Source organism: Lipotes vexillifer, unplaced genomic scaffold (genome assembly GCF_000442215.2).
Source record: "Lipotes vexillifer unplaced genomic scaffold, Lipotes_vexillifer_v1.1 scaffold738, whole genome shotgun sequence".
Lineage (NCBI taxonomy): Eukaryota > Metazoa > Chordata > Mammalia > Artiodactyla > Lipotidae > Lipotes > Lipotes vexillifer.
In genome coordinates, this window is record NW_006769699.1 from 810,532 (window position 1) to 823,585 (window position 13,054).

At 44.7% G+C, this 13,054-nt stretch overlaps 1 protein-coding gene across 1 annotated transcript in view; it reads right to left on the reverse strand.

Annotated features, from left to right (window-relative positions):
- The window catches only part of PRTFDC1 (phosphoribosyl transferase domain containing 1), a 97,225-nt gene extending 84,316 nt beyond the window's left edge, over positions 1-12,909 (reverse strand). The window contains exons 1-3 of the mRNA XM_007445864.1: positions 12,839-12,909; positions 6,090-6,196; positions 179-362 (exon numbers count right to left, since the gene is read on the reverse strand). Coding sequence (XP_007445926.1) covers positions 179-362; positions 6,090-6,196; positions 12,839-12,886 — 339 coding nt within the window. The 5' untranslated portion in view covers positions 12,887-12,909. The remainder of the gene's footprint in view (positions 1-178; positions 363-6,089; positions 6,197-12,838) is intronic.
- Positions 12,910-13,054: the final 145 nt, after the last annotated feature.

A 13,054-nucleotide genomic window follows, 5' to 3' on the forward strand; every position in this document is an offset into this window, starting at 1 on the left:
GGAAATATAATAGGAGGGTTCCCCCTGCCCAAAGAATATTATCTGAACTACAGGTTGTAGTATCTTGCAAATTAAAATAAAATACATCCTTCATCTTCATAATATTATTAGTTCTTTGATTTATAGCACTGTTCATTCTGAACATCATATAATGAAAATGGAGTAAATCATAACTTACCCTGTAACTTTTTAGCCTGATGAAATCAACCTTCATAGACACAAATCTATCGGAATTTCGACTGATGTTCTTAAGGTGTTCTACCAGATCTGCACAGAACTTGTAGCCTCCTTTAAGTACACAGAGGACCATAATGTCACAGTATCCTATGTCTTTCATAATATCCTTAGCCAGCCGTTCGATTCTGAAAGAAGGGATTAAAAGATATATTAAAGCATGACTACTTCTGAGCATTTTTGTTCCTTTCCCCAAAAATGCATGATGTACTCTACATATTAGATTATGCAGGAGAATGCGGAGAAGGGCTTGGGAGACAGAATGTTACAGGTAAAGAAGCTTTGTTAAAGTTGGATAAAGAGAAAGTGTTCAAAACATATTTCTAATAACCACATCATCAATCATACATTTTTGCTCCTCTGCATCACAAAAAATGATTAAGGTGTAAAATATGATGTCAAAGATCACGAAGGCTATTATTTGATCACTACAGAGCCTGGCTGTTAGCCTTAACGAGGCTATGATGGTATGTGGTGATATTACGTTCCCTTTAAAGCAGAGAAGAAGGAAATGGAGAATGACTCACCCACCAGACCGCGTTAGACGAGGCTGGAGGAAAAGTCAAGACCATAATAACTACTGAAAGAATAATATTTGACTTATATTTGATGAAGATAACACGTTACCTCTATGAGAGGTGCTCCGGACAATCTCAGTGGACACCATCTCCACAGATTACAGTTTGAATGGTGTCTCCTGAAGTTCTACCATGATGCAGCCTTGGGCTGGCACCCAACACCTAATGTGGAACTGTCATTGTATTTTTTCTCATTGTTTCATATGCATAAGTCCATTGCCCATACACCCATACAACACTAAAACCTTGAATGGAGGTAGGATCTAAGGTGCACACTTTTTAAAATATCCCCACTGGCACCTCAAACTGAATTAGATTTAAAACAGATGCAGTGAATGATGTGAAAAAATAAAATATTATATCATATATGTTCTAAATATGTAATATATATATTTTATATATTTTTATAGGTTTTTTTATTTGTGTGCATATATGTGCACACATATACATATAAAATGACAACCATGGGTTCAGGTAATGTGTCTCAAAATATGATCAACGAAACGTACATCAGCATGCCAAATATTCCTTTTTTATTATTATTATTTTTATTTTTGCGGTACGCGGGCCTCTCACTGCTGTGGCCTCTCCCGTTGCGGAGCACAGGCTCCGGACGCGCAGGCTCAGCGGCCATGGCTCACGGGCCCAGCCGCTCTGCGGCATGTGGGGTCTTCCCGGACCGGGGCACAAACCCGTGTCCCCTGCATCGGCAGGTGGACTCTCAACCACCAGGGAAGCCCCAAATATTCTTTTTAAAGAATTTTTTTGATGTGGACCATTTTTAAAGTCTTTATTGAATTTGTTACAATACTGCTTCTGTTTTATGTTTTGGTATTTTTTGGCCATGAGGCATGTGGAACCTTAGCTCCCCAACCAGGGATCGAACCTGAACCCCCTGCATTGGAAGGCGAAGTCTTAACCACTGGACCGCCAGGAAAGGCCCCAGCATGCCAGATATTCTATAAAAAGGGACACTTGTTTCCAGCATGATGCAGTGAGGAGGTCAACACATCCTCTTCACAAAGAGAAAGTAGAAAGTCGGACAAAACTGTCAAAAGCAACCATTTCAGCGCTCTGGAAATCAACCAAAGGCATGCACCACACTGAGAATCATTTATTCATGAAAACACTGAACACTGGGTAGAAACAGCACAGATCTGTGGTATTCTTGTCTGAGAATGGTCCCCTCTCCCTGGCCCCCAATCTGCTCTACTGTTCAACCAGGTAGTCAAGCAGGGTGAGGCACTGCTCACCCGATGGGGAACACCGTCAGTTAACATGGCCATCTTGGTAGCATGCGAACAGGGAGGGCCAGGGGCCCCGTTATCCTGAAGTTGCAGTCCTGTTTGAGCAACTACCTGGCAGACTAGTCACAGATTTAATAGAGAGTTCCGGGAGGCTACAGTCATGGGAGAGGGGCACATAATAAACTCTCCACATATCCCAAGTTGACCAGAATCTGCATATGCACTGCAGAGACTAGTGTGGGCCCAGGCCACCACACATCCCTGAATGGTGGAGCCCATAAACCCACGCGGCAGAGACACAGGAAAGCTCGGTGGAAACTAAAAGCCAGGCAAGGCTTGAAAAAGGCTGGAAATTTGAATGTGCTTGCCAGGCTCCCACACACATTCATCAGCAAAGAGTGGAGGCCTCCCTGGCTCAAGGTGTTTGAGTACAATCTCTAGCCAATCTTAGGCTGAAGATTAAGCTATTCAGACACAAGCATGAACTCCAGTGAGCAAAGCTTAAAAGGAAAAACAAGAAAAATAAACTGCACATCATCAGAGGCTACACATTGTGGGGGAGACAGTTTTCACAGACTGGCAGACAAAAAAAGAAACAAAGAACAAGGGCAGGGGCTTCCCTGGTGGCGCAGCGGTTAAGAATCCGCCTGCCAGTGCAGGGTACACGGGTTCGAGCCCTGGTCCGGGAAGATCCCACATGCCGTGGAGCAACTAAGCCTGTGCTCCACAACTACTGAGCCTGTGAGCCACAACTACTGAGCCCACGTGCCACAACTACTGAAGCCCACATGCCTAGAGCCCGTGCTCCGCAACAAGAGAAGCCACCGCAATGAGAAGCCCGCGCACCACAACAAAGAGTAGCCCCTGCTCGCCACAACTAGAGGAAGCCTGTGCGCAGCAATGAAGACCCAACGCAGCCAAAAATAAATATATAAATAAATTTATTAAAAAATAAGAAGGGCAACGAATAGGAAATAGTCATAAATATGGTAGAGATTAAACCAAGTATATCAATCATCATCACTTTAAACGTGAATTGTCAGAATACACCAATTAAAGGCAGAGACTGTCAGAGTGGATCAAAAAAACACCCTAATATATGTTGTCCACAAGAAATCCATTTTAAATATAAAGACACAGATAGATTAAAGGGGTTGAGAAAGATGTACCATGCTAACATAATCAAAAGAAAGCTGGAGTAGCTGTATCAATTACAGACAAAGCAGACCTCAGAGCAAAGAAATCGTCAGGAATAAAGACTGACATTAGTGTATTAAAAAGAGGTCAATTCTCCAGGAAGACCTAACAGTCCTTCATGCATATGCACCCAACAGCAGAGTATCAAAAAACTTATTGAACTGTAATAAGTAGATGAATCCACTATTGCAGTTAGAGACTTCAACACCCCTCTCTCAGTACTTGACAGATCCAACAAGGCAGAAAACCAGTAAGGATATAGTTGAAAGGAAGAGTACCATATACCAACTGGACCTGGCTGACATCTGTAGAATACTTCACCCAACATTCTCCTTAAAAGATATCAATAACAAAATGAAAAGACAAGCCACATACTAGTGGGAAATATTTGCAAATCATATGTCTGATAAAGGACTTGTGTCCAGAATATATAAAGAACTCTTACAACTCAATAAGAAGAGAAATAACCCAACTGCAAAATTAGCAAAAGACTTAAATAGGCATCTGTCCAAAGAAGATGTATGAATAGCTAACAAGCACACTAATCATTAGGAAAATGTAAATTTAACCCACAATGAAATACATTTATATATCCGCTAGAATGGCTATAATTAAAAGGACAAACAATACTAGATGTTGGCAAGTATGTGGAGAAACTGGAACCCTCAAACACTGCTGGTGGGAATGTAAAATGGTTTAGCCACTTTGGAAAATAATTGGCAGTTTCTTAAACTTACCATGAAACTCAGAATTCCTCTCCAAGAGAAATGAAAAGATATGTCTACACAAAGACTTATACGTGAATGTTCATGGAAGCATTACTCACAATAGCCAAAAACTAGAAATCTAAACGTCCATCAACTGATGAATCAATAATCAGATATTGTACAATTTGATTTATATGAAGTGCTCAGAAAAGACAAATTTATAGAGAAAGAAATCAGATTAGTGATTGCCTGATGGTGGGGGTAGGAGCAGAGACTGAAAACAAACTTTTAGTGATGAGAGAAATATTGTAAAACAATGGTGGTGATGGTTGCCTAACCATAAAAATGTACCAAAAATCATTGAGTCATTTACCTACAATTGGTGAGTTTTGTAGTATGTAAATTATATCTTAATAAATTCATTTTAAAGGTGGGAAAGGGCATTCTTGAGACACCACTCCAGACCACTGAATCAGAATTTCTAGACAAAAAGCTTAAGGTTATGCATTTTTACAAGTTCACTGGGTAAGTCTCCTGTAGAGGGAACTGGTAACCTTACCAGGATTCAACTGTGTACTAAATCAGGATGCAATTAACTTAAGTCATAAATTAATTTTCAGATGAGAAAAGCAGGAATTTGTTTAAACCAGGGGTTCCCAAACTCGTGTGAAGAGAAAACGCTTCTGAGAGTTATTAAGAAGTGAATTGAGTACAAAGACACCCACTACACAGAAAAGGTGCTTTAACTGCTAAAGTCAAGCAGATTTCTTCCCTACCCCTCCCTTTTCTTTGCAGGAATCTGTATCTTTAATATGAATTGCCAACATGGAGGTCTAGCAAGTTGGGAGATGCCAAATTTCTTACATTTATTTCATCACAGAACGTTTTTTCCCTTCAAGGATCAAAACTTGTATACCGTGGAAGGCCACCTGAGGCTGTGAGAAACCACAAACTAGACCTTATTTTAATAATATACTATAGTTTGAGAGAATACACAATGTGCAGATCTTATCCAATGGAAAATCTTAGAATGTTAGTGAGAGAATGACATTTCCTTTTGCTTACAGACAGGCACTGATGGAAAGATAATATCCTGGGAATAGTGACCATCCAGTGCTTTTCAAACTTTCCTTTGGCTGAGGATCTATTTTACAAGTTAAATTTTAACTCAGAAGAATATAACAGCTTAAAAAAATAGAGGCAGAAATACAACGGCTTAAGGCAAAGGGTAGAGCGGGGAGCCTGTAGTCTCAGTTTCTCCTGCTTCTTAGAGTCTCTCCCGGCCCCAATTTCTGAGTCTGAAATCCATGAAGCTTGCTTTTCATATAAATGTGAAGGCTTAAGTACTTGATCTTTGTACAAGAAATTAGAGGTCCATGGAAAGGCAAGAGTCGGGGCATTAAGGAAGCTTTGTTAAAGGGATAGGACCTATCAATCCTGAAGCCTGTGGTGGGCTGAACTGGAGGGTGCTCTCTGAAAGCCAAAAAAGTAGTGAGGGTGACTTAGGGGCTTAGAACAGGAGAGAAAATGTTGGCTTTCGAAAAGCCAATCGGCTAGGAAGGAGCCAGAGGATATCTATGTCGATGGGTCCAAAAGAGCTAGAAACACTACTTGAGAAACAGTTCTGTGCTGCTATTTTTAAGTTGCAAATATTCTTATTTCTAAAACATCACCACTGAAAACGTAATTGTGCACAGACTGGCCGACCTGTGAGAAAAGACTTATTTGAGATAAATACAAGTCGCAGGAAAAGCCTTCAGGGGTGTGGCCTGTGAAAGCAAAGGTCACCTCTTAACTGTCCCTGGTTAAGAGTCTGTGAAAAACGTGAGACAAACGCTTTCCCAACCCTCATTTTCATCAGTTTGTACAGGACATTGTTATTTTGAGGCTGTTACTTGTGATGTAACACCTTCTGTATGTATAGCCTTCTCACCATTTCCCCTGAACAAATATCCCAGGAACCAGTTCACGTAAAGCACAGATTTATTTTATTCCAAATTCTCTGTAGTATAAAAGTTCTGTGTACCATTATATAGAAGAGACTCCGGAATAGGGTCCCCAAGTGTGTACCGTTTGATTCACACAAGAGAGGGTTAGACAAAACTTACACAGCAAAGAGCACTCACCTGTCCACAACGATGCCATGAGGGATGAGGACATAGTCCAAGTCTCCGTAATAGTGCTGTGGGTACGTGAACAAATTCAAGTCGTAGCCTGGCCAGTCGTCCATAATCTGTAAATCAAATTATCTTGGTTACAATATTTTTCATTGGAAATTTATTTTAAGAAACATAAATAAACAAGAGCATCCTTTGAAAAAAAGAATAAAATTGAAAACAGACTAGGTCTGATAATCCATATGGCATTAAATTATATTCCATAGGACTTCCCTGGTGGTCCAGCAGTTAAGACTCCGTGCTCCCAACGCAGGGGACCTGGTTTCGATCCCTGGTCAGGGAACTAGTTCCCGCAAGCTGCAACTAAGACCTGGTGCAGCCAATTAAATTTTTAAAAAAATTATATTCCATCAACCTATGAGAAGCCAGGTGGGACAAGGTAATTTGTTTCACATAACCTGACGAAGGAGCTACTGAAGTGAACAGGGAACTCCATTCCCGACTTTTGACATCACAAGATAAAATACCAACTTAATGCCTTACAGCTAACCTGATAGCATTGTTTGTAAGAGTGCACATATGTAAATATACAATTTACTTATACAATTTATAAGTAAAATTATGTTTGTAATTACAGGCACACCTTTTATTGCGCTTTGCAGATAGTATGCTTTTTACAAATTGAATGTTTATGGCAACCTTGTGCTGTCAGATGATGCTCTCAGCATTTTTTAGGAATAAAGTTGTTGTTGTTGTTGTTTTTTTTGCGGTACACGGGCCTCTCACTGCTGTGGCCTCTCCCATTGCGGAGCACAGGCTCCGGACGCGCAGCAGGCTCAGCGGCCATGGCTCACGGGCCCAGCCGCTCCGCGGCATGTGGGATCTTCCCAGACCGGGGCACGAACCCGTGTCCCCTGCATCGGCAGGCGGACTCTCAACCACTGCGCCACCAGGGAAGCCCCCATCTGCGTATTTGAAGAGCATCACATCTGCTCTGCCTTGACCAGCAAATCAGCTGATGGCAACTGTTGAATCTGCACAGAGTAACTCTGGCTTCTACCCTGAGAACTCCTGGTGTCTGCTGCCACCATCAACACCACAACGGCTGGTCAGAGCCTGAACCGCCAGCCGAACATGAGGAGATTCCAGAAGATGCACTGGCAGACCACAACAAAGACCAAACGAGAAACCTGACCAATGCCAGGCCCCAGGGAGATCACCCAAGGGCACAGCACTTTCTGGCTCCCCTGCCAGACAACACACACTACCCACCCTACCTCTTGCAGCCCTCCCAGAGGTAGCGGCATGAACTAGTAGCCACTCTTCCCACCACGGAAATCCTGTAGTACCTCCTGCCTGGCTGAATCTCAGAAACCACTCTCTAGTCCATGTTCTAGGGCTCAGCTCTGACACTTACTATGATGTTAGGAAAATTACACCTGAGACTCATTTCCCCCTCCTTTAAATAAGACACAATAAAACCCACGGACAGGGTTGTCTTGAGGATAAAAAGATAGAGCAGATAACGTACTTAGAGTTCCTAGCACATCTCCAGGTATATAATAAATGCTTAATAAATGACGCCCCCAAAAAGAAAAGAATGATAAAATGACAAAACAAACCTACATATAAAAACTGTACTGGTTATCTGTAGCTCAGAGGCAGCATGGAGTAATGATTAAGAGCATGGATTAGAAGTCTAACACACCCAGGGGTGAATTTACTAGCTGTTGGACCTTGGGCATTTTAACCTCTCTGGGTCACAGCGTTTTCATCTATAAAATGGAGCCGATGCCTACCTCATATGGCTATTTCAAGGATTAAATAAGATAGATAATGGATATAAAACTCTTACATCAGTATCTGGTCTACAGAACGCTTCAGTAAATGTTAACCAGTTAGATGTACTGAAACATCAATAGTTTACTTACAAATTACATGTGTTAATTAATTTAAAGAAGTGCTTTAAACCTATCTGCCAAAGTCTTATTACCCTAGTTAAAGCTGTAAATTTCAAAGTAGAAGAAACGTGTTTCCCTAAAACTATCCTATAAGCCAAACCAGCCTATTTCCCAATGAGTCTGAAATAGTGAGTTTTCACTGTAGAGATAAAAGACAATTAGAAATGAGGGAACCACTGGTTTATCCTTAATAGTGCATATAAATTGCATTGTAAATGTGTCCTAGACCTGAAGGAATGGAGGCTGCTAGGAACTGCAGATAATTATGTTATTCATCTGCTTTTTGAAAAATCAAAACAAGAAGTCTTTAAATAGTTGCAGTATCACAGATAATATGCTCTAAGTTTATTCAGAACAATGCCTTCTCTGTTCAAAAGACCCAAAATATGGCCAAGCTGGGGAAGTGACAAACACACTGAGCCATTTTATACCACATCCAAACCCCGGAACTCCTTCGGACTCTCTTTTCCCCATTGGAAGATATACTGAAGACCTTCTTTCGAAGTCATCAGAAATAAATTTTTTTGCTTAGAATATGTCTTGCCTTATTTTTCAAGTTGTATCCCCTAGGGAGAAAAATAGTTTGGAAACACATACAAAAAGCTAATCTTGGGGGACTTCGTTGGTGGCGCAGCGGTTAAGGATCCGCCTGCCAATGCAGGGAACATGGGTTTGAGCCCTGGTCCGGGGAGATCCCACGTGCCGCGGGGCAACTAACCCCATGCGCCACAACTACTGAGCTTGCACTCTAGAGCTCGCCAGCCACAACCACTGAGCCCATGCACCACAACTACTGAAGCTTGCACACCTAGATCCTGTGCTCCGCAACAAGGGAAGCCACCGCAATGAGAAGCCCGCACACCCCAACAAAGAGTAGCCCCCGCTCGCCACAACTAGAGAAAGCCCACGTGCAGCAACGAAGACCCAAAGCAACCAAAAAAATTTTTTTAATTTTTTAAAAAGTATTTGCATCAACATCTTTAAAAAAAAAAAAAAAAAAAAAAAGCTAACCTCGGCTCCTCTCTGCTGCTAAGCCCCAAAGCCTGGGCCTTACTCTCTCCTTCAGGCAGTGACCACGGCAGCTGCCAATTTCAGGTTCACATCCACCCGTCCACTGTTAGAGAGGAAGGGAGTCTCGTCCCACAGCTCTGCTTCTGGGAATCCCAGACAAGAACGTCAACTGTCCCAGCTGGGGTCACTGGTCCAGCCCCAGAGCCAGGGAAGGGGGTGCACTGTGAGGGATGCCTCAGAGCCACACGTTGAGAAACTGAGTCGAAGCTGTGTCCTCAAAGAAGGGTCCCAGGTTCTGCTACCAGGGGAATGAAGGGGGGCTCCACAGACCAAATAACATCCTGTAACCTGCATGCCTTCCTCTTCTGTGGGGGGTTCTGTACCCGGAAGGGGAAACTCATCACATCCAGTAAAGTCGTTTCCATGGGGGGAGGGGGAGGGAGATGCCATAACAGAAGCACCATCATTTCAGATTTTCTCTTCTCCTTACTCCTACCAAACTCACATGTGTAGGGCACTAACTATGCTTCTTTGATAATGGTTCTGTAAAAGTAAACCATATCGAATAACCTGATCCCCAAAGACCAGAGAGGTAGAGAAATCTTTTCTCTCCCTGAGAAGCAACAAAGATATACCAACTGAGGTGTGTGTGTGCGGGTGGTAGGGGGGACACTGGTAGCCAGTCTATCCTGAGCAAAGTTTCCGAACTCAGGGTCTGCATCTCCGATTTGGTAATTAGCACTTGCTCCCATTTACTGTTAATAATCTACTAATGTCCTACCTCCCCGAGTAAACTGAAAGCCATTTGCAGGCAAGAGCCATCTTCAGTCTCTTCACCTTCCCTTCTCTTGCACGAACTGTATTTCTCGTTTTAGGCTCAAGTCATCTGGCTCTATGTCCCTTGCCATCTTTATCACCAAGTTTCTACCAACTCAGACTTCTCTTCTCTACCTCATTTCTGGACACTCCAGTACACACCTTGATGATCCTTCTAGCTCCTCCATCTTGTAGCAACTTCACCTACCTTAGCTCAAACGGCTTCGCCTCTAGTCCACCTCAGCCACATCCCGTCCGTCACAGCAGCCTCCCCTTTGACATTCTTCCCCAGAAGCACAGCTTCCCATGTAGCAGTGCTGGAAAGCTGGCTTCAACTCCTGCTTCTGCCATTTGCTAATCATGTGACCATGGCGATTGCTTATCATTGCCTCAGTTTCCTCGTCTGTAAAATGGGGATTATAATATCCCTACCTCAAAGATTTGTGAGGATTAAATGAATCATACAGGAAAACCACATAGTAAGTGTTCAATAAATGCTTGCCATTACTACCTGCCCCCTTACCCACTGGCACTAAAATTTCCCTTTGATTTTTTCCAACCCATCCTTGAGCGCTCTCTGCTTTCCCAGTATACCTACCCTCCTAAGCTTTCCTTGTCCTCTCGACCCTCTTCCATCAGCACCTTGAATTCATTCTGAATTTGCCTTGCCTGCCCATATCCAACTTGATATTAATGTAATTATCCCAAGTTCTACTGGAGAGAATGACATAAATGCAGGGATGATCTCCATTATACATTGATTATTTCCAACCTTGGTGGACCCTCTCACTACCTTCCTGCATCTTTCACCAAATTACCTTGCTTTTGAGAAAGCTTCTTTTAGCAGTGATAGATCGGGCTACTTACTGTTCCATCATTTGCTTTTTAGACTTTAACAATCTACCGTTCCTATTAGTCATATCAACTGACCTCATTCGTTTTTAAGACTATTATTAGATACTAGTACTATATTTTAACCGTTCTACTGATGGAATAGTTGTTTAAAAGATTCTCACTTCTGATGGCTTCGTCTTTTCCACCTTGATGCCACTTGCTCTTCCTGAGGCATCTGTCCCTCCTGCTGACCTCTTATCCTCACCTCCACAAAACTCTGTTCCCTAGGCACCTACCACCCCGTCTGCTCTCTCCTACCTTGCTACTCATTCTTGGTCTCCTTATCTGGCTTCTCTCAGACACTCGGCCTGTTACATTTGGGGCTTTCTACCCTTAACAATAGTTTCACATTTCTTCTCCATGTTCACTGGGCATCCCTATCCACTGCCAAGCATCAGATATTTTTCTATTTGCTGACAATTTCCAAATCTAACCAATCACCCTTCTGAATTCCAAACAGGAGTTTCAAATTGCCTCCTGGGCATCCTGACCCATAGGCTTTACAGGCACTAGAGACTCAACTTGTCCAGAATTTTCATCCCCCTCCAACTCACCCCAAATCTAGGCCTGACCATCCTCTCCATGGCAACTGGAATGACCTTTTTTTTTTTTAAAGCATAAACTGGCTGTCATGATTCCTTCTCAGAATGTAATGATTTCTTTGCCCTTGGCAGGTGCTGTCTTGAAGACCCTTCTTCAGAGTCCACGTGGCTACCTCCTGCTTAGCCTTCAGGTCTTGGCTCAGATGTCACGGAGGGGCTGCTCTGCCTGAGCTAAAGCAGCATCCCAAGGCCTCCGCCAACCACTCTCTCATTGCTCTTGTCTTTTCACTGCACATATCACTCTCTGAAAGTATCTTCTTTGTGTATTTCCTTTCTTACTGCTTGCCTGTGTTCCCCTCTAGAAGTAAGCTCCACCAACACAGGGCTTTTTGTTTCCCCAGAGCCTAGAACACGGTCTGGGATACAGCAGGACAGTCAACATGAGTGGAATGAATAAATAAATGAACTCCTCCTTTAAGAAGGAAAGGCCCAGCTTTGAAATTAATACTGGGCAACACGGTTCAACCTGAACAGATCGGTTAGGCTGTGAGATGTTTCCTAGCAGAACGTTCCTACTCCTGTAGTCCCTTCCCGGTCACACACAGATTATCTGTGCATTACAGGCTGATCCCTGAACAAAGACTCTTAATGTAGCAAGTTAGCCCACACCGCACCCGCAGGTCACTTTAAACCTGACGCGTTAAAACTACCACCTTTCATAGAGACCATTCTAAACCAAGCCGAAGCCAGCGGCCATAGGCCAAGACCAGATTTGATTCCAGGACACCGAGCGATGGGTACCCACCGGGTGCCGGCTGACATCGAGGGATCCCCAGGGATAAAGAGGCTCTGGCCTGGGACCCCATCCTCCCCCACCTTCTCATTCGGACACACTACTAGCTACTCTGTACACACCCTCTCTAGTTGGCTCAGCAGGGCCAGCGTGCTGTTTCCCTTCTGACGAACCAGAGGCTCGCTCGACGGCGCTAGCGTGTCCCGAGCTCGCGCAGAGGCCCCACAGGAAGAGCCCTCGCCCGGGTTTGCAAGCTCAAGCTCCGTCCACTAGAGCTCCTTTACTTCCTGGCTGCCCCGGAGCGCCCTCAGTACCCTTTCTGAAAACAGCACGTGAAGCCCGCGCTGAAGGAGTCAGGAGGGAGCGCGAGAGGAAGGAAGCCCACAAGAGCGGCCCGCTTGGGTCCTCGCAGGCCCGCCCGGCGCCCGGGGGTGACTCCCGGTGGCCAGCGAGAGTGGGGAGCCGGCGCCACCCGGCCTTAACGCGGGAGTAGCGGATTCCTGGCGGGGGTGGGGGCGGAGGGGGACACTGAGGACACGGGGTGAAGGGATGTTAAGCGCGGGGTCAGACTGGGGAAGGGGGAGGATGGAAGCGATCCCGTCGGGAGGGAAGAACAAAGCCGTGGCCCGCTCTCTCCCGAATGCATTTCGGGCGTTTAATCTAAAAGGGTGGGGGGAGGGGTGCCAACAAGGGAGGGGCAGGGAGCGCGCGACTCGGCCCCGAAACCGGAGTTGCATTTACCACGACGCCTCGCCCGTAGTCTGGCGCCTCCTCACGGCTCCCGGCCATGTTTCTCCGGGGAAAGCGGGAAGGAAAGAAGCGCGCGGGAAGAAGCCGGGACGGTGACGGGCCGGGAGGGGGTGGGGGGAGGGGAGGGGGGAGGGCGTGGGAGGGGGCCCGCTCCGCCCCGGGCCGCCGGGCGACCAAGCCGCGGCGCGCCGACGACCCCACGCCTGG